General features: G+C 46.1%; 1 protein-coding gene across 4 annotated transcripts in view; it reads left to right on the top strand.

Moving 5' to 3' along the window:
• RNF165 (ring finger protein 165) overlaps positions 1-21,953 on the top strand; it is a 136,573-nt gene that overhangs the window by 43,523 nt on the left and 71,097 nt on the right. For all 4 annotated transcript variants that reach the window (XM_039545024.1, XM_039545023.1, XM_039545021.1 and 1 more), the window contains exons 2-3: positions 15,953-16,262; positions 20,828-20,953. In XM_039545024.1, the coding sequence (XP_039400958.1) occupies positions 16,087-16,262; positions 20,828-20,953 (302 nt within the window). In that variant the 5' untranslated portion in view covers positions 15,953-16,086. The remainder of the gene's footprint in view (positions 1-15,952; positions 16,263-20,827; positions 20,954-21,953) is intronic.

Genomic DNA, 21,953 nt, shown 5'->3' on the forward strand with positions numbered 1-21,953 from the left:
TTTGAAGTCAACGGCAAAAGTCCTGTTGAAGTCAACAGGGCCAAGATTTCATCCTGAGATTAATATAAGAACACAAGCTGCTGATCAGCAACGAACGCTGCTGTGCTGATTTTTCAAAGAGCCGGGTTTAGGCTATGTGTATGTTAGAGCTGGGGATGTAATTTCCAGCTCAGGAAGATGCATGCATGTGTTAGCTGCGATCGAGCTAGCATGCTAAAAACAGAAGGGTTGGTGCAGCAGCGTGAGATGTCGGGAAGGGGAGTGACACACAGAATACCAGTAAATAATAAAAGTCCCTCCTGAATAAGATGGGGGTGTATTAACTGGACTGAGTGAATAAGCTTGCGTTGCTGCCATATCTATTTTGTGGGTAGACAGATTTCAATCTGTTGGATGGTACTTTTCCTGAATATTTAGTCCACTTTTTAAAACACCCTTCTCTGAACAGCACACTTGGGAAAATTTGTTATATCCACAAACTGAAGTCTACGCATCTATGCCAGTGTACATCAGCTGAGGTGCTGGCTGATAATGCTAGGAAATCTGGAAATGAACAGTTTAAAAGATTTGCTCCATTCTGTTAAAAACGGATGTAAAGTACACTGCAAATAGCCCTCTCTGTGAAGCCCACTTTTATTAGCCCTACAACACCTATGAATAATGCTGCATGTTCTTGAGCCCCATCTACTGGCAAACTACTATTCACTAACTTTCAACATACCTAGATCGGGTTTGAAAGTGGAAATTACGTTTTGTGGGAAATTCTGACATTTTGTGGGGGGGAAATTGTTCTGAATTAGAATGAAAAAACAACATTCCAGAATGTCTCACAGAACAAAAGTTCCAAAAGATTTAATTGAGGACCACTGAAATGTTTTGATTGATTTTGTGTCAGCCTTAATATTAAATATAGTATTACTATAATATTAACATGAATATTTTACTGTACAAATAAACAAAATTAATCTAAACATTTTATCATTGTTCAAATCAAAATGTTACTGAAATTTCCATGGGTAAAAGTAGAGAAATCAACATGTTCTATGGGAATTTTGACAAAACTGTATTTTTTGATGGAAAATGGTCTCATCGTAATTTTTTCAACCATACACACAGACGTCTCCTTTGAAGAACACTCTTGTAACAAGGTCCCCAGTGCCATATAATCTTTCATCGCTTTCTCTCATTGTTCTCAATTTACACTGCTCAAAATTAACTTCACCCCTTGTCTTGATCTTCAGTGGAAACATGCTGTGAGACTTGACTGTCAGTTTTATACATTGTCTATTAAATAAGTAATAAAGGTTCTGAAAGGAACTGAATCCCCGTCCCCGGACATTATGTTAGAATTCTATGGAGTACTGAGCTGGCAGGTAGAATATTGTTATGCATGTCAATTAAAGGATTGATTGGGTTGGCGTTAGGAACCATGTTGATTATAGAGTTCCAGTGTGTTATGAGACCTCCACATTCACTTACAACTTTATATTTTAACTTGACTAATTATGTTGTATAGCAATGAGTGTGTAGCCCCTATAGTGTGTAATGAAGTAGCACGTGTTAGTGTTTATAGTACTGGGAACGGATCATCTGCATAGGAAATGGGATTCTAGAGTCTTGGAGTCTGTTGTGAATTTTGCACTAATTTTTGTACATTTTAGGACACAGAATGATTTTGTATTGAGACCTGCCTGGACACAAGCACGTGCCCATGTAGTTCTCAGTCAGGGAATCAACTGGATCCCTAACTGTTCTTTCCCAAGCTTTACCGCTAATCCATGTCCCTCATAAACTGAGCGCACTTGATACAGAAGGTATTGGGGGTGATAAACCGGGAACTCTTCTTCCCCCTCCCCGCCGCCATGCATCTACAGGTACTTTTCAGAGTAGAACCATACATCAGTAACCATTGGACGGCCAGCAGACCCTACCCCTCACTCACACTTCCCATAGCTCGTGTGGGACTATGGCTTCACTGTTAAAGCAGGAGACTGGGACTGTCTTGCCTGTGACCAGGGGCGGCTCTACCGTTTTGGCCGCCCCAAGCAGTCATGCGCGGGAGGCGCCCCGGAGCCGCGGGAGCAGCGGCCTGCAGAGGGTCCGCTGGTCGCGCGGCTTGGCTGGACCTTGGCTCCACTTGAGCTGCCGCAGTCATGCCTGCGGGAGGTCCAGCCGAGCCGCGGGACGAGCGCCCCCTCCGCAGTCATGCCTGCGGCAGGTCCAGTCGTCCCGGGGCTCCGGCGAACCTCCCGCAGGCATGACTGCGGCAGGTCCGCCAGCCGAGCCTGCCGCCCCCCCCGCCCCCCCGCCGGCGGCAGGGGATGGGCTCGCAGCGGCAGGATGAGCTGGGGCCCCAGCCTTTTGCCGCCCCCTAGATTTTGCCGCCCTAGGCACCAGCTTGTTTTGCTGGTGCCTAGAGCCGCCCCTGCCTGTGACTTTCAGTGATTCAGTTTAGCTCTGTGGAGCAGTTTGCCTATCTGATACATGGGCATCATACCTATTTCCCAGGGTAACCTGAAGTGTAATGACTGTTTGCATAGCACAATGAGATTGTGAGGCCAGAAGGATTAGATCAGCTAGTCTGAGCTCCTGCATCACATAGGCCAAAGAATTTCACCCAGGTACCTATGCATTGAGCCCAATTACTTGTGTTTGTCTAAAGCATATCTTCCAGATAGGCCTGCGGTCTTGCTTTGAAGATAGCAGGAGATGGGGAATACACCACTCTCTTGGTAGCTTTTTTCCAGTGGTTAATTGCCTTCAGGATTAAAAAAATTATTTCTAATTGACTGTGTCCGGCTTTAGGTATCCAGCCACTGGTTCTTGTTATGCCTTTCTCCTTAGAGGCCAGTTGCCATGTAAATGCAAAGTGGTGTTGTTTCTTTTTGTGGCTTAAGCAGAAACCTACACTGTAGTCCTTTACCAAGCAAACTGAGGCAAAACCTCTGGGTGCGGAGCACTCACAACCCCTGGTTATGACTCTGCAATAAGTTTGCTTAGTCACAATATCCTGCCGTATGTGTGGTGCATCAGACTGTTTTCATGGATACTGGATGGCTTTGTGGTTTTGGCACAGTTCTCAGAATTTCCTAAACAAAATGGCAGTGCTGTTGTAAAAGCCACTGAAATCAAGACAGAGTGATTTCCCCCACCCCCATATATCTCCCTGCACTGCACACCTCCATGTGTAGTGACTGTAGCAGAATCTCCCCTCTGTATTGAGTTTCCTGTCTTGTAAACTGAAGTCAATGAGAATATTAAAGTCACAGCATCTGTGGTTATGTCTGTTATGGGTATTTTTATGCAATATAATCTCCCATTTCAGATCACTGAATAAATCTGGGCTTTTTAAAATAAGGATACATTTACAAATAGTTTGTAAAAGATTAATACATGGTTCATGGATGTCATAAAATACTATTAATCAATTGTTAGAGTTCAACAGCTTGCTTGTAAAAGACCTGCTGGTGTATTAATCCCCATATATAACACACACTACTCATATTGGTAATGTGCTGCTAACATCTAGTAATCATTATTAATATTAATGTCTGATGTAATCAATATTCATTTATAACTATTTCTAAATTGAACCTTACTATAAAATGTGAGCGTTTCTAGGATAACAAACCCAAACTGGAGTGAAATCACAATCTCTCATGGCTGCTGATTTATTAGTGTTACTGGGCAATAGTTCTATTTAAAGACTTCCTAGCTGCATGGAATCTCTGAAATCAGCCTTGCAGAGGCTGGTTGCTTTAAGAAACAGCCTTCAGAATCCAGCCTTAGTGGCTGTAGCTGTGTGTGTCAGTCTTATCTGGGTGCCTTTTGATTGATTGATTTATTTTTGGAGTGGGGAGAGATTTTGAGCTGGAGTTTAAACAATAGCAAGTGGCCAACATCAAGATATGCAGCAGACAGACTTGTTTGGAGCTGCCAGCTCCCACGGAGTCTGCCTCTCCAATCTGCGCAGCTTGGGAGAGGCAAATGAAGATCTTTTGCAGTTCCAAAATCTGTCTGTGAATGTGTCCTGTGAGTCAGGGCTCACCAGAAGCTGCCATTTCCCTCTCCCCTGTGATCTGACAGAGATGTATAAATAGGACTTGAACTCCCTCCACCCTCCCTCACTACATTCATGCACACACATGCTCAGCGCTCTCCCTCTCTCACCCACAAGCTGTTACACTGGCCAGGGTTCCTTACCCAAGGGGAAAAATTCACGTGCATCCTGGGCAGCTTTAACAATATAAAACAGATTTTTGTTTTCCTTTCAAATGTGACACAGTTGCAGTACCCCTGGGGCTGCATCTGTTAGAACCTCTTTGGGATGCCTATTTTCAATAAAAACCAAGGGGCCTGATTCTGAGCCTCTTACACACAAGAGTAGCCCTCCTCAGAGTAGCCCTGTTGCATTCAATAGAATGACCTATATGGGTAAACCTGATTTTTGGACTTCTTTCTGTAATGCTTGAAACGTGTATGTCTGTGTTGAAAATATTAGTTATAGATTTTTGCATCGCAAGCACTGATGAGGGTTTTTTTTTTTAATCTACACATTATAGATCCCAGGATTTTATGAAGCGTTTGGATGGAATATTGGTGCATGATAATAAAATTGTTCATGCTGTTCTTTACGTGTAAATGTTGATTCTGCCAATATAGGATCAGACTAGGAGCCCTTTACGTTGGTGAGTAGCTATTCCACGAGCAGTCTAGGGTGACCAGGTGCCTTATTTTTTACTGGAACTTCCAGTTGAAAAGGGGATTTCACAGAGTCTGGTCAGATGGGCACCCAATGTCCAGTTACTGCGGGTGAGGTAGGTAGGGAGGTGCTGGGTCATCACCTGGCCAGCCCCTACTCAGCCAGGGCCGCCTCCTACTTGTGTTGGGTGGCTGCAACTCCCTGCCCTGGCTCCGTAGGAGAGTCCCTCCTGACCCAAGTGGAGGGAGTGGGGGGGCCTCTAGGGAAAAGGCGGGGCAGGGCCGTGAGGGGAAAGGGTGGAGTGGGGGAGGTTCTGGCACTCCTGTTGGTAATATTTAAAAACTGGACACTCCAAGTTGGCAACCCTAGCTCAGCAGTCCTGTTGGAGTCAGAGGCTCCTGGTTATTGCAGCATAATTAGCAATCATGTGGAAACAGATGATCTCAAAAATGACAATATGTAAAACAATGAGAATGTAGCTCAAACGATCCCCTGAAAAATGACGAATTTCAATGTGTTTTAATGGATAGTTAATCTTCATTGAAAGAGCAGTTTTCCCTTTTTTTTTTTTATGGCAACTCTTGTGATAATCAGCAATGCTTACAGAAAGGCAGAGTGAATTGGGTACTGTTCTGGGACAGCTCTGTCACTGGCCTATTGCATGACCTTGGGCAAGGCATTTCACCTTTGTCTGCCTCAGTTGCCCCATCTATAAAATGGGGGTAATGATGCTCCTTTGTAGGGTGCTTTCAGATCTACTGATGAAAATCACTGTATACAAGTTAGATATTATAACGGCCCATAGGTGGGGAAATGAATGGGCCAAAATAATCTGCCCTCGATGTCAACACACAGGCCCACACTACAGAATTTAACAAGGTCCAAAACATATCTACATCTATGGTACCACATGCAAACCTTCATCCTACAATGCTTTGATTGTAGAACTATGGACTCTGAGGATTTTTCTGGGAAAATCCCTCCCCCCCCCCCTCCCCGGCTGTATTTCAAGTAACATGTAGAAATGGTCAACATACCTACATTTTGACAAAATTTCAACTGTTGATGAGAATCAGGAAGGAAAGTGGTTTCCTCCCCTCCTCGTCCCCCCAAACTTCATGAATTTTCCACAGTGTTTTTCAGTCAGCTCTAATCCTTTCCAGGTTGAAAAGGTGGAAATTCTCATAAGTCTCCAGAGAGCTGGGAATTCTCAACTGCTACAGTTAACTCAGGCCTTTGTGTTGCATCTTATCTTTCTGAAGACAAATTTGTGGGACTAGAGCAATTTTTTTCCTTCCTGTGTGAAAAGAGGGTGTTTCATTATACAGATTCCCCATGGAATATGGATGAGTACATGGACTTGAGCCTGCAAACCCTTACACACCTGAGTAATCCTGTTGACTTCAGTGAGTGAAGGGTTGTAGAACTGAAGCCCATAATAGCTCTATTAATCAAAGTATCTCAAAGTGCTTCATAAACATCCGTTAATCAATCCTCACAACATCGTCCTTAGTTAAGTATTTCTTCATTTTACAGGTGGAGAAACTGAGGCACAGAGCAGTTAAGTTACTTGCCTATGGGACAGACAGTGAATCAGTGTCAGGGCCAGGGATAAAGTCCAGAATTCCTTACTCCCAAGCTTCTATTTTAACTATCAGAAACTGCCTTCCCTGGCTGTGTTGCTATGACGCTTTCTTTGTACCAAAATGCACGGCAGAGAAAGTAGTAGAGTAAAATCAGACACTTCTCAATTAGGGCGTCCTTTTATTCTGCAGCAAAACTAATCCATGGCAACTGCAGGTGCTTAGCTTCTGGACTAGCTGCTCTCGGAAAGTGCAGCAGCACCAGCCTGGGTAGCTGCAGAGCAGCATTAGAGAGAAGCTCTGTGTCAGATCATCAGTGTAGTCAACAATGCCATAGTTGGAGTGCGACCGTTTGTGTCGGTGAAGTGGAGGTGAGCCAAATGAAGTGTGATAATTAGTTAGCAGTACTCAGATTTTGCACCAATGTAAATTAATGAAGTGCTGGGGTTTCCCGCCCTCCCCCCCTTCAAATTCTTTAAGGTGATCGTGACTTGGAGATCGTTGCTAGGACAAGACCTGATTTATTTGTTGGTGGTGTTTCTGTTGCTATCTTATTGCTCTGTGCCTTCCATCCAGGGAGCTCAAAGCACGATTCTAGGATTTGTGAATACATCGCCCCCTCCCTAGGCAGGGAAGTATCATTATCCCCATTTCACAGGCAGAGAAACAGAGGCATGGTGAAGATGGTCAGCTTGCCTAAACCTAGATTCACATAGGCCTGTGTGACAGTGCAAAGCTTGGCTTCACCCTTCGGACTCCCCAACCTGTGTGGGGTGGGTAGGAACTTGTTGGTAAAGGCCAGCTGTAAATTATTACCTCCAGGGAGCCAGGAGGAAGCAGGAGAAGAGTTGATTTGAGGAATGGGGGTTTCTAAGGCACAGTACACGCAGGGGCTAACATAGCTGATGCCTCACCCCTTGCTCAGGGCTGTGCCAATCTCTCCCATATTGATTTGAATTGAGAGCAGAGTTGAGAATAGAACCCCGCTTTCCTGTCTCCGACGCCCAGGCTGTAATCACTGATCCCCACATCTGCAAAAGGATTTAGTTGCCTAGCTCCCACTTTAGGCACCTAAGCCCAGATTTAGGCACCGCTTTGCCTCAAAACCCCCACTAAGCTTCCGCCAAACTCTGGGGGCACCTGAATCCCTTGGCCAGAAAAGTTCCCGTGTTGTCTAAGTGCCTGCCACTGGACACCTCACTCTAGGCACCTATCTCGCATGTAAGGGTCTGTCTGCACTGTAGTTAAACACCCGTGGCTGCCCCAGGTCAGCTGACTTGGGCTCACGGGGCTCAGGCTGTGGGGCTGTAAAATTGCTGTGTAGACGTTTGGGCTTGGGCTGGAGCCTGGGACCCTCCCCACTTGCGAGCCCCCAGAGCTCAGCCTCCAGCCCGAACGTCTACACTGCAGTTTTACAGCCCTGTAGTCCGAGTCCCGCAAGCCTGAGTCAGCTGAAATGGGCCAGCCGCGGGTGTGTAGACCTATCCCGAGGGCCTCAGTGGGATCCTCAAACCAGGCGGAGATAGACAACAGCCATCTTGCCATGGGGCCCAGTGTGGTAGGTGTTCTTAACACACACCTAGCTCCAGGCAAAATGGCAGGGGGAGGAGCAGGTCTCTGCTAGAACCCAGAGGCCAGTGGTTAGGGTACTCACCTGGGAGGAAGGAGACTCTGGTTCAATTCCCCTCCTACCTGATGTAGCAAAGGTATTTGAACCCAGGTCTCCTACTTCTTAGGTGAGTGCTATAGCCACTGCATCTTGGGATCCTCTACTGTCGCTCCTGTTGAAGCTGCTCTACTGTGTATAAATAATGAAATACACATTGGGTCAGAGAGTGTGAGCTTGACTCTATAGTCCAGTGGTTAGGCCTTTCCCCTTATTATCATTAATAAAGGTATTAAATAAACCCATGCCTAACACCTGTGCATGGCACGTTCTGGGCCAGCCAGCTGTCTGATGGATCTGGTTCAGGTATTTAAAGGGCATATCCATCTTGGTAGTAGCTAGGCTTCAGGCTGAGTGGTTTTGTAAGGCTACCTGACACCTCTTTTGTTTTTCAGATTAAATAAAAGGGGAGGACCCAATACCCCATCCCCAATCCCAAGTGGCCTGGTGCTTCCAGTCCATCTGGAAGTAAGAAAATCTGCTCTGGTGTGATTTCTCCCCTACCCCCTTTCCAGCTGTCTGCCATAGGTTTCTACATGGCCCCCACTACTCACACTGAAGCTTGTGAGGTGCTCAGATAATGTTCACACCCCTGACTGCCAGAGCTATAGTCACCTAACTTTTAAGTGCAGACTAGGCCTCAGTTGGCTGCAAGCTGGGGTGTCAATCTACCCCGCACTGGCGTGCCCCGCATCAAGTGTCTGTGTGAACCATGCTGCCATGCACAACAAATTCCCTAGTGCCCTTTGCTCTGCCCTGCTTTGAAATGGGGTAGCTCAAAGCACCCTAGGAAACTTTTGGTGTGTGGCAGCAGAAACCAGACAGACACTTAATGCAGGACACGCTAGTGCAGGGTAGAGTGACACCCCAGCTTGCTGCAAACTGACTGTTTGCTTAGACAAGCCTTAGGCTACTGCTCTAACCACTGGACTATCCTTCTTCTCTGTTAATCATTTGGATGAGCAGTTAGACGCAGGGCAACGTTCCTGAGCCATCCCAAACCTTTGTGTTTGGTCCATTCTGCATCAGCAGAGCTAGCACAGGGCGAAATCGCCACCTTGTCTTCCATGCAGTCACACAGGCGTAACCCAGCGCAGGCTGTGGCCTGCCATCTGATGTTGGAAAGGGTTAGGTAGGACACATTGAGGACTTTGTGACGAGCACTGAGTCGGTGCAGAATGACAGGGAGACTGAATGTGATCAATCACAAAGGGAAAGCCAGGAAATGAAGGGGAGAAGATAGAGAGTCAAACCATTATGCTGCCCAGCGACATACCGTCAGGAGAATTTTATGCAAGCCTAGCCCCTGAGATTGCTGATCCTCCTGGTGCTCAGCCTTTATCCGCTAAGTGGGAACTGGTTTCTCTGGCTGAGTTGTGATATGTTATCTCCTCCGCTGACACAGCAGCTGGGTATTGTTTTCAGTAGGGTCCCTCTCTGGGCTGCTGATCCAATATCCCTTCAAGTTACTATTTAAATATCATAGTCTGATGGAAAAGTACAGGTAAGCGGCAAAAGGGGAAAATGGCTATTGAGAGAGAGCGACAGACAGAGAGAGCACAAATACATCGTTAATAATCCGGAACCTCAGGGAAGAGCTAGACGTTCCCATTTAAGGAGGCACATAAATAAACTGGACACATTGAGGGGTTGCCCCGGTGGCTTTTGAATCCACCTCGCTGGTAGAGAAAGGAGGGGCATGAGCTGTTTTTCCAGATTTGCTTGGGGTCAAAAGCCCTCAGCAGGAACAGCAGCAGCGCTTCATCACTCGGTGGTCTATGTGTGCACGTTACCATGCTAACACGCTCTCTTTCCCAGTTCGTCTGGAGAGTAGAGAATAAGGATCTGATCCAAAGGCCGTTGAAGTCAGTGGGAGTCTTTCAATGGACTTCAATTGGCTTTGGAGCAGATCCTAAGAAAGCAGCTACACACCTCTACCCCAATATAACACGACCCGATATAACACAAATTCGGATATAACACGGTAAAGCAGCGCTCCGGGGGGGTGGGGCTGCGCACTCCGGTGGATCAAACCAAGTTCGATATAACGCGGTTTCACCTATAACGCAGTAAGATTTTTTGGCTCCCGAGGACAGCGTTCTATCGAGGCAGAGGTGTATTAATGCAGAGACCAGTCCTTTAGGCTATGAGCTTGTCAGTTTCTCACTGGTAAGCTCTCTCCTTACCTGTCAGGAGATCAAAGTGTATTAATGGAAAAATAAAGTCAATTGTGGTTGGTCTAGTCAGGGGCTCAGATCTCCCGTTCACATGGAGATAGAAGCTTGAGGCCCTCTGTGACTTGACAAAGGGAGTATCTGAATCTCCATCTCCCCTCTTTAATCCTAGAACTACATTTCCTTTTTGCAAATTCCTGCTGCAGGCAGGTTATGCAGAGCATGGCACAGGAAGGATGCAATTAGTGGCTTTTGAATGTGATGTGCACATTTCCAGCGTAATCATCTTTGCCTTAGAAATGTCCTACAAACTCAAGAGCTGCTCTGGAAAGTGAAAATGGCACCCTGGCCATCATTACAGGGAGCAAAAACACTGAGCCAGTGTGGTGTCTCTGGACAGATCTTTAATTATGGATTTCTCTCTGCTGTGCCAGATATTACTGTCTAAACAAAGGACTGTTGAAATAAATGGATCAAGTTCTCATTTGACCCAGAATCTCTCATGGGCAGTGACTTTATGTTCCAATGCAAATCTGACCTGGGACTGAAATATGGGCTGAGCAAAAAGAAAAGAATAAATGTTACTGGAGTAAATACCATCGGGCTTGATCCTGTGCACTTTACCCTGAGAAATCTTCCGTTAAATTCAGTAAAGGAATGGTACTGCAAGGCCAGATTCTGATCTCAGTTACATCGGGGTAAATCCAGGATAATTCTGTTCCATTGATGTCAGCGGAGGTACTATGGGTTTACCCTAATTAACAGATTTCATCCTGTGTGATTTTCAGCAACTATTTGCTCTTTGTGATGTGTGGTTGGTCAGTTGCGTTCTGGTATTGTTTTTGCTTCTGTCTGGATGACCACAACAGAAAGAGAGAGGTGACAGAGATTTCAAGATGGCTAAGACTTCCGTTGAAACCGCAGGCCTGCAGATGTATTTCACAAAGTTCCTGTCTTTCCTGAGACATTCTCACAACCACACTTGTAGGAAAGGAATACAAAAAATGTCACGAATTCCATCAAAGCAAGTTTGTGGCTTATCTTAACGAATGTTCCCACATGCAGCTAGCCAATATTGGCCCAGGTCTAATGGAGAGTATCTTCATCAGAGATGAAAATGCATAGTGTAATATTCTGCCCCAGAGCAGAAAATTGTGAAACTTTTGTAACGGAGCCCCCAAGTTGTGGACAAATCATCCAGAATCATTAGACTCCCAATGTGTGAATGTCTTCATTTCCAGTGAGTGAGCTCATCAGAATCTGTGTATGATCGGGTTATTCATGGAATTGTTCAAAAGTTGGCGGTTTGTGTGTTCAATCAGTTGTTTTAGGGTATGTCTCTGTTTGGAGCTAGCATACTAGAGTATTTGTGTAGCCTCGGGAGCACAGGAAGCAGCGAGTGCCGAGTACCCATGGTGTTCAGGCAGGTTTGTTATCGGAGAAGCTAGCTTTGCTGCTCACCTGCTGACCATGCTTCCCCAGTTACACTCCTACTTTTAGTGTACTAGCTTGCAGAGAGGTCTCACTAGTGTGTCTACACATGCTGGGAATCACAATCCCAGCTCTGAGTGTAGACGTCCCCTTAGTTTCAATCGGCCTGTGTTTATGGCCTTCCTCTCCACTAGAAATCACCAGCTTGTTGCTTGGTTTCAGGACAAATTCATGCAAAACCACAAATTTCAAATATATCCTCTGTATAATTTTTCAACCTCTTCTGACTTCTAGAGGCACCCTAATGAATAGGTGGCCAAACTGCTTTGCCTTTGTCTGAGATGGCCCCAAAACACAGCCTGCTTTCTAGGGGAGTTTGGAGCCACTTCTCAGCTTTGCACATTAGGCTGAACTTTACTGTGTATTCAAAGCATCATGCTAATTGTCGGCACCCAGTACAATAAATAATACACTTCCAGTTCGAGACCATAACATCGTCCCAAGTTCACTCCAGACTGGACCCTGCTTCTCTCAAGCGGCTTCCAAACCTGGTCAGAGATTTGAGTTTCTAAGAAAACTTCAACTTTGGTAAATTTCCCTGTGTTTTTTGGCTTCATTGTGAGCATTGTTCTAGTTGCAGGGTTATGTTTTGTGCAGTCCAATATACAGTAAGTGTATAATGAACAAAGCATTCGAAAGCAACCTCCACTTGTCTCCAATGTGTGTGCTGTATGGCATGCTGTCTGTCACCAGGCTGCGTGCTGTAGGAAGTAGATTAACTGACTGTCTCTCAGAGGAGTTCTGAAAGGAGAGTTTTGTCCAGAAAGAATGGTGATTGTATTTTTCAAGAGATGAGGGGGTGTCTATTTATTTAAATGCCTCTTGAGAAGCAGTCCTATTTCACGCACAAATGGGGTGTGGATGGCTGGTGGTGGAGTGTCTGATGCTAATGACTTGCGGTAAGAAGTGATCTTGATCCAGTGGTCAATGGTGCATTTTATGCCTGGCCCCATATTGAGCGTGTTTTGGAGATGCACCATCCTAGAGGGAGTTCTTGAAGGAATGCTGTGCCTCAGGGAGCAGAATTTCTCCTAGAGCGCCCAGCGCACTGTGCTCACTGATACATTCCATCAGATGGAGCAGTATATTACACTATCAACCACAGCCCCACTTTCAGACCTTTCTGCACCCCCAAGGGGTCACAGACAGAGAGATCCCTGTGCTCTACTGATCACAGGGACTGTATTGCCTGGTGTATGCAGATGGGGGATGGGGGCGGGGCTGGGGCTCTGTGTGCAATCACTATGCAGCCATGTAAGGGCCAGTCTCAGTGTGGCGCATAGTGAAATCTGTCTTGATATGGGAGAAAAGTTAGAGTGGAGAGTTGTAAAGAATTTTAGTGAGGTGCTGCGCGCCCTTAATTCGTAACGGACCCTTTTGCCAAAGGGATGCCGATTCATTACCTCGGTCCTAACTGTGGCTCTGCCAGTAGGTTCTGTGTGGCCCTGGGCAAGTCACTTAACTTCTATATGCCTCATTTTACCTGTCTATAATAATAAATCTGGGGTTCTTTTTCTTTCCTTTTTGGGTGCTGAGCCTTTTGGGTGTAGTTGAGTCACATTCTGAAGGTTTTTAGATGAGATTTTCGTGAAATAACTTGACTCCAGGAGCCAGGTCTTGACAAAAACAGTCATGGGATTGAGGGGAAAATTTGGGTAAACAGAGTTTTAACCCATGTCTCATTTGAAGTTCAGCTTACCCACTTCTTTTTACATCACTACGCCACAACAGAAAAGCACGAAATATCACGAGATTCGTAAGAGTTGGCAACAGGGATAATACCACCTACCTACACAGGGGTGTTGTGAGGCCAGATTCATGTAATGTTTGAGACACTCTAAAGGAAAGCACCACAGAAGTGCAAATGATTATTTTTTGTCTCTGATACTTATAAGGCCCCCAGTACAGTAGTGTCTGAGCATCTCACAATATTTAATGCGCTGATGCTGACAAAACCACTGGTAGGGAAATGCTATTATCCCCATTTTACAGATGGGGACTGAGACAAAGAGAAACTTAGGGCTTGTCCCACATGGAACTTCAGTGTGAGGCAAACCAGAGCATGAATTTACCGTGCACTAGTTTGCCATGCAGCAATGTCCTATGTGGTGCTAACGGTTGTGTAGTGAATTCTGACCTACTCCCCTTTGGCGACAGCCAGGGCACTGTAGATTAACACTCTGGCTTGCTGTGCACTAACATCCCAGGTCGACTGGCTCTGAGTCACTTGCTCAAGGTAAGATACTGTGACCGCTTGGATCACAGAAAACCCCTTGGGAACTGCGAACTGATGTGCTGAGACTACCCCTGAGCCTGTTTCCCCTGGCAGCTTGGGACTTCAGTGCCCTGCCTGCTTTGAGCCAGACACGCTAGCCTGCTGCAAACCCAGACCCAGTGTATCCCCTAAACACTGCAGGCTTAACTGAAAACAGCTGACAGACGTGTTCCTGTCTCTAACACTCAGATGCCCAGCTCCCAAGGGGGTCCAAACCCCAAATAAATCCATTTTACCCTGTATAAAGCTTATACGGGATAAACTCATAAATTGTTCGTCCTCTATAACACTGATAGATATGCACACTTGTTTGCTCCCCCCTCCCTGGTATTGATACATACTCTGGGTTAATTAATAAGTAAAAAGTGATTTTATTAAATACAAAAAGTAGGATTTAAGTGATTCCAAGTAATAACAGACAGAACAAAGTAAGTCACCAAGCAAAATAAAATAAAACATGCAAGTCTATGCCTAATACAGTAAGAAAACTGAATACAGATAAAACCTCACCCTCAGTTATTTCAATAAACGTCTGTCACAGACTGGACGCCTTCCTAGTCTGGGCACAATCCTTTTCCCGGTACAGCCCCTGGTCCAGCTCAGGTGGTAGCTAGGGGATTGCTCATGATTGCAGTCCCCTTTGTTCTGTTCCACACCCTTATATAGCTTTGGCACAAGGAATCTTTTGTCTCCCTGGGTCCCCACCCCTCGTTCTAAATGGAAAAGCACCAGGTTTAAGATGGATTTCAGTACAAGGTGACATGGTCACACGTCCTGTGAGACACCCCAAACCTTCATTTCTTCCAGCCTAACTCACAGGAAGGCCTGCAAGCAAACAGAGCCATCCACAGTCAATTGTCCTGGTTGATGAGAGCCATCAAGATTCCAAACCACCATTAATGGCCCACACTTTGCATAACTACAATAGGCCCTCAGTTATATTTCATATTTCTAGTTTCAGATACAAGAGTGATACATTTATACAAATAGGATGATCACACACAGTCGATTATAAGCTTTGTAATGATACCTTACAAGAGACCTTTTGCATGAAGCATATTTTAGTTACATTATATTCACACTCATCAGCATGTTTTCATAACATCATATAGAGTGCAACATCACAGCGAAGTCTGTGGTAGACAAGAGAATTGAACTCGTGGGGTCTGTCTGAATGAGAGGGACATGGGCCTCTAGCAGGTAGCACCTGGTTTATTGTTAGTTTATGAAAGATCTTGCAGATGTTACTGAAAGGCTATATGAGAACCAGGCCTCCCAAGATGAAACAAACAAAGCTGGATGTCGTCGGTATAAGGTTTCACTTGGGCCGAACAAAAGAGATGGCCTTAGGCTTAGAGGATAAGAGATTCCACATTTTCGGCTTTGATCTGTACCGGAAGATTTATTCTAATAAACCTCTGAGGTTTATTACAAACACTCATCTTGTAGTACGATACATACTAAGAATAAGTAGTTTGTATGATGATATTGCTGTCTTTTAATTTCCTACATGCGGATGTTTTTTCAGTGGGTGTGCAGCATGCATGTTCAATTCCTAGTATGCCAGCCAAGATGGCAGCTGTTATGAATGCAAAAGTTCTAAGGAAATAGGTATTTATGTGCTCAATCAGCCCACTGGCCCATGTAATCCAGGATCTTGTCTCAGCTAGCAGCCAATGCAAGAGGCTTCAGAAAAAAGTGTAAAGCTTCCACCCTGGACAATAATGGCATTGGGGGACATGTAACATTTCTTCCTCACTCCTGGGAGTTTGTGGCTGGCTTGTGTGCGAAAGCAGGAAGGTTTATATGCTTTAAAGATTTCATGTCCGGTTTAATGCAGCTACCCAGCTTGTGCACACGTAATGCAACTGCTGGCTTTTGTGGAGGCGTGTTTGGAAATGTGGTAACGGGCATACAGATGACTTTGATCATTAATTCGAAGAGATGGAAGACATCTATGAGGCTTTGTTCCTGATGGGGTATTCTAGAGGAAGTCCTATTGCATAGCCTTTGTGGTGGTTATTTGCATACCTCTCTGACAGACTTGCTTTTCTTTTGCAGGTGCTCCTTTTCAAAGGTCTCAGCACCCTCATGCTACCTCCTGCCGGCACTTCCATCTGGGCCCCCAACCTCAGATCTCAGCTGACTTCCCGCTCCCTCACCCTGTCCAGCCACAGCCAGGGCTGAACCCTCACATGGCGACAGCTCACCAGCATAACGGCCCGTTACACCAGCCCCTACCACCTCTGCCAGCCCTGCCGTTTCAGGATGTGACAGGACCCTCCTTCCTACCTCAGGCGCTACACCAGCAATACCTCCTCCAGCAGCAGCTCCTCGAGGCCCAGCACCGCAGGCTCATGCCTCATCCCAGGTGAGTGACATTTCCACCAAGAAATCAGGCAGTCAGCTGCAAGCCATGAACTAACCCACCCCAGCCAGCCCATGGCTCTCAAGGGCGGTGTCTCTTCTTACATTTGAGACATGACAATACAAGCTCAACCCTAGGGTAGATGGGGCTGACACTCAGTGTCGTCAATGGGGCTCACACACATTTAAATCAGGGCTGAGTTTGGCTCCATGTCCTGTTCGTGGAGCGCAGTAAAACAAAGTTGATGTCAAAGTTGACTTGTTGGATGTCAAAGGACATTCTACACACACCTGACCTGCTGGAGGGGATAAATATCCCTGGCCTGATTTTCAGATGCACAAGTCCATGAGACCTTCCGAGGTTAGAATGGAGGGATGCCCCTGTCCTCTTAGGGTCTGAAAAGTGGTTCTGAACAAATGATATCCTGGGGCCTCGTCTTTCACTCACTTCCTATGACATTTGGTTTCGAACTGCCTGTGCCATAGATTCAGCCGGCACCAAAGCTGTGGTCTTTTAGGGTCAAGAGGAAGAGAGTCTGCAGAGCAGATTTTCAACTTCTGTTGCACCTATGCAATTGCATGGGGATCCACAGTACAACCACCTAGATTGGGACGGGCAAACTTTTCAGCCTGAGGGCTGCCTCGGGTTTTGGAAATTGTATGGAGGGCTGGGTAGGGGAGGGTGTCGTGAACCGGCCCTCACCCCCTATCTGCCCCCCCCCGGGACTCCTGCCCCATCCAACCCCCCCATTCCCTGATGGCCCCCCCGGGACTCCTGCCTCATCCACCCCCCCTGCTCCCTGTCCCCTGACTGTCCCCAGAACCCCTGCTCCCTGCCACCCCATCCAACCCCGTCTCCTTCCTGACTGCCCTGCCCCCATTCAACCCCCCCAGTCCCTGATGGCTCCCCCGGGACCACTGTCCCATCCACCCCCCCGCTCCATGTCTCCTGACCGTCTCCAGAACCCCTGCCCCTGACTACCCCCTGCCGCCCCATCCAACCCCTTCTCCTTCCTGACTGCCCCCCCGGGGCCCCTGTCTCCATTCAACCCCCCTGTTCCCCGCCCTCGGACCGCCCTGACCCCTATCCACATCCCTGCCGCCTGACCACCCCCCACAAACTCTCCTGCTCTCTACCCAACCCCACCCCTGTCTCCTTACTGCGCTGCTTGGAGCACCAGTGGCTGGTGGCACTACAGCCGTGCTGCCCGGCTGGAGCCAGCCATGCCGTTGTCACTGCGCAGCACAGAGCACCGGGTCAGGCCGGGCTCTGCAGCAGCGCTGCCCCAGGAGCTCACAGCCCCACCGCCCAGAGCATTGTGCTGACGGCGGAGCGAGCTGAGGCTGCGGGGGAGGGGGAGCAGCAGGGAAGAGGCCGGGGGCGAGGAGCTCAGGGGCCAGGCAGGAGTGTCCCGCGGGCCATAGTTTGCCCACCTCTGACCTAGATAGAATGGGAAATGTAGCTGTTCCAGTAAGAGTGGAGTTCACAGTTGTGATTATGTATGAAAAAATCACTGCGTGATTCCTTACAGAAAACACCTGACTGATGTGCCCATAAAGCTCAGAAAACTCAGATGCATGAAGGAAACTCATTAAGGATATAAAATATATACATATATGTGTACGTTTAGTGGTGGGTCCTAAAAGCACATGGGAGATCAGAATAGGTGAAAGTTACACAAAGGTAATGGGGACAACATTTGGCTTCTTAATTATAAGACTAGTTGGGGACATGCATTTAAAAGTACTAAGACAGAGTCTCTCACACTAGCGTAACTCACCTGAAGTCATTGGAAGTACTGGTGTAAATAGCAGGAGAATCAGGATGACAGTTTTAAAACTGTACATAATCTATACTGGGCAACAGAGAAAATGGGGAGTTTGTATGAGATATATAAATGTTTGCTGGAGGTTTCACAAGCATATAGGAGACTTTATCACATATTCTGGGTCTGTTCACTTATATGTGCATATTATGGGAAGGCAGAGGATCATCATTCTGGATGCAGACTTGATGCTATAATCCAGCTGAATGCAGAGTAAATGATGCTTCTGATTTGAAGAACATTTTGTCAAGGAAGGCAACTTGGCTTCACACTGGACAGATGGCTGCAAAGAGAATAATTTTAACTCAACAGAGATGGAAACCGATGTCAGGCCTTACCCTGCCTGCATTTCTTGAGAGAGTGGTTTGTATAAAATATAGGATGGGGAGACCTATTTGAAAACATATGGAAACCATTTGTGGGTTATATTAATGGATCGAGGATTAAAGCATGAAACTTTGCAATAATGCTGTGTTTGGAAGGATTGCTGCAAAGTGAAGGTTCCTGCTTTTCATGTGTTTTCCTTGTTAAAGGTGTTTTCTTATACTCTTCTTGTGTTTGTTTTGTTTTGCATGGGTCAGTTCTTTAAGTGGGTTTAATGATTAGTAGCAAATATATTTGTGGCTAGGGTAATGATGATATGTTTATTACTTAGTTGTACACTGCACTCTTCTGAAACCATACTGTGCAGTTCTACATAAAAATGTCCTCAGACGATCACATCAGTGGTACATCTAGTCAATGAGTTGTTGACTTTGTGGTCATGGGCTCCTGAGGGATTCACAAATCAGGTAATAGGTTCACAACCTCTGTGCCTTTCTCACAATGTTACATGAGTGATGCCAGCTATATGGGAGGGAGTTCTCAGACGGTCCCAGTATGGAAAAGGTCAAGAAATGCTCATCCAGTCCAGCATCCTGTTCAGGGAAACAGCCAGTACCAGAGGAAGCTGCAAGAATCTCTGTTGCTGGCAGCTGTGGAATAGCCTGTTTACAGAGAAAGTTTCTTTCCGACCCTTAATAAGGAGAATCTGGTTTATGTCTTGCAGCGTGTGGGTTCTATTGTGACTCTGTGAAAAATGGAACCTCTTTACTCAGCAGATTAACTCCATTTGGGCCATATCTAGAGTTCTTTACTTAGATTTACTCCATCTTTGCTCAGGCAAACTGCCATCAGTATCAGTGTATGCAGTGTAGTAGTACCGCACCCCCGTCATCAACATCACTGGGAGTTTGACTACATAACAACTGAGCACACAGGTGTGACCCTTTGTATGTTCAGATCCTCATCTGTGTACTTCAGGTCTTGTTTACACACAGGTTTTGTCTCTCTCTAACTATATCAGTTTAGAAATGGATATTGTTAAATCAGAGCAACCTCATAGTGCGGATGCAGTTCAAGTAGTCAAGAGCTGTGAGTAGAGCAGCCCTTAGACACAGCTTGTTCTACCTCCTCCTTCTCTTAGCGCTGCAAAGACAAAACAACTAAAGGAGAGCAAGCTGGGGGCTATTCTGGCATATCAGCAAGAGAAGCAATATCATGAAATTCCAGGATTGTTATTCCGAAGCCTAGAACATCAGAGTCAGTGTGAAGTGAAGGATACAGCTGCAAGCATGGTTGAGAGCTCTCTTTTGTTTAGACTGTCACCAGGTTGAATTGTCACTGGAATTCACAGTCTGTTACCGTCCAATTTTTAAGTGTTCAGCCATTTTGACTTTACAAACTCCACCCCTGTGATGTACAGCTACAATGAGGCATGTGTCTATGCATTGCCTGGAGTCCTAGACCACTGTGATATCAGAGATAACTCAACCAATCACCGCCAGCTTTACTTAGGGCTGCCAACCCTCCAGATTTTCCTGGCCTCTCCAGAAATTAGAGATTAATCTTTAATTAAAGATTGTGTCATCTGATGAAACCTCCAGGAATACCTCCAACCAAAGTTGGCAACTCTATTTACAGCTAATTTGCATGCCACAGTTTCATTGGCTGTATGAAGGAGACTGCACAGATGGTGGGTTGCTTGGCCCAACTGCCACACTCAGCTGCTACTACCTGTTGGCTAAATTGCAGGGGCAGGGCCAAATTCTTCTCCTAGTTACCATTTGTGGAGACGCATGTGGAACCCCATTCATAACAACAGGTTAGTAAGGTGAATGTGGAGACAAGGATGGAGACAGAGGCTATAACGGGGTGCTGAATTAGGTTTGCAGATTCTGGATTACAATTGACTTACCCATAGCCAGTAAGTATATCTTTTGACTTACAGCTTTGAGGCTGTTTGTGGTGCTGATGCTCAAAAATAACATACTTTTGTTTTTGCTTGTCAACGGAGTAAGTCTGGATAAAGTGCTGGAAACGGACTGAGGTGACCTGGATTCTGCTCCTGGCTCTGCCACTGACCTTCCATGTGATCTTGGGCAAGTCCCATCTCCGCTCTCCCTCTCATCCCTGACGTGTCTTGTCTGTCACCCCTTAAAAGTGTGACCATTTCTATTGCTGCTGTTTTCTTGCCGTATTGACTATTATGTGCTTAGGGTGTGATATAAAAATAAAATTCCATAGAAGAGCAATAACTTCCCCCCGCTCTGTTTTGAAGGAAGGAAGGAAGGAAGATGTGTTTGGTGAGGGAGCTCTAGGTGCACAATGTTTTACCTAGCAATCTGCCCATATCTCACCCCTCTGACAGCATTTGGCCATGTCCTTCTCATCTCTAAACTTGCCTTTCTCCTCACCCCTGCAGGCGGACTCAGGAGCGCATGTCTGTTCAACCTCATCGGTTACACCCAGGCTTTGACTTCGGCCATCAACTGCAAACTCCTCAACCCATGGGACCCCAGCCCAGGTATCTAGCTGAAGGCACAGACTGGTAAGTCTTTCATTTCCCCTGGTGTTTTGGATGAGGCATAATACCAAAGCCATAAGCAACTGTGGTCATTAAAGATCATGGCCCCTGGGTATTATGGGAAAATGTTTATACTTTGACTCGCTATAATAAATTAATAATAATGTTCCCATGGCACTTTTCACAATACGATAAAACTTTGCACTTGTATAGCAAGTAGGGGCGTTAACCCCAGAGGCCCAACCAGGCCCCAGCTCCGGTAATTACATTTCCCTGTCTATGTGCCTCCTGCAGTTTTAGTTACATCTAGTGGGTCAGATTTTCTGCTGCATATAGTATATGCTGGGTGCAGCAGACTGTCATGGAGCCAGTTACAACACCCTGATTCTCTGCCTTAGTCTCTAGTCAAACTAGAGCAGACTGGAGGCTGCTCTCGACGGTCCTAGTGGTCTCTAGTTTCCTTCTGCATTGGGTCCTGGCCACTGGGATTCCTCTCTTCGTGGTCTGCACTGGAGGGCCTATGGAGTGGGAAGGATAGAGGCCAGCAGAGCTACGGCACATTGAGCTAGAGAATCTAGCCCAGAAATTCTTCACTTCTGCTCCTAAATGGTAGTTTAAAGTTGCCATGTGCTGTTAAACAGCTGCCACGTTCCATTGCAGAAGTGGCTGCAATTCAGTGAGTGTGGGTGTCAATATAATGCACATAATGGAATTTCTGTTGTTTTTGTTTGTTTCCTTTTTTTAAGAACCAAGGAAATTACACACAAAACTATGTCAGCGGCACATTATGAAAGTTGCAAAGTCAGGCACCCAAAAGTTGGGAAATGCCAGAATTAAGCTTGCACATCTTAATTGTATCCCCTTGCGCATAAGCATTATGAGACAGTCTTTAGTTATATGATCACATACTATTTATTCAGCAGGACTCCTGCCTCATTCAGTGCACAGGTGGGTGATGCTCTGGGGATGAATCAGGGCTGTGTAGGGAATGAGGCTGTTATCTGTAGAACCCCTGTTACTTTGG

This window comes from Mauremys reevesii, linkage group 6, assembly GCF_016161935.1.
Source record: "Mauremys reevesii isolate NIE-2019 linkage group 6, ASM1616193v1, whole genome shotgun sequence".
Classification (NCBI taxonomy): Eukaryota; Metazoa; Chordata; order Testudines; family Geoemydidae; genus Mauremys; species Mauremys reevesii.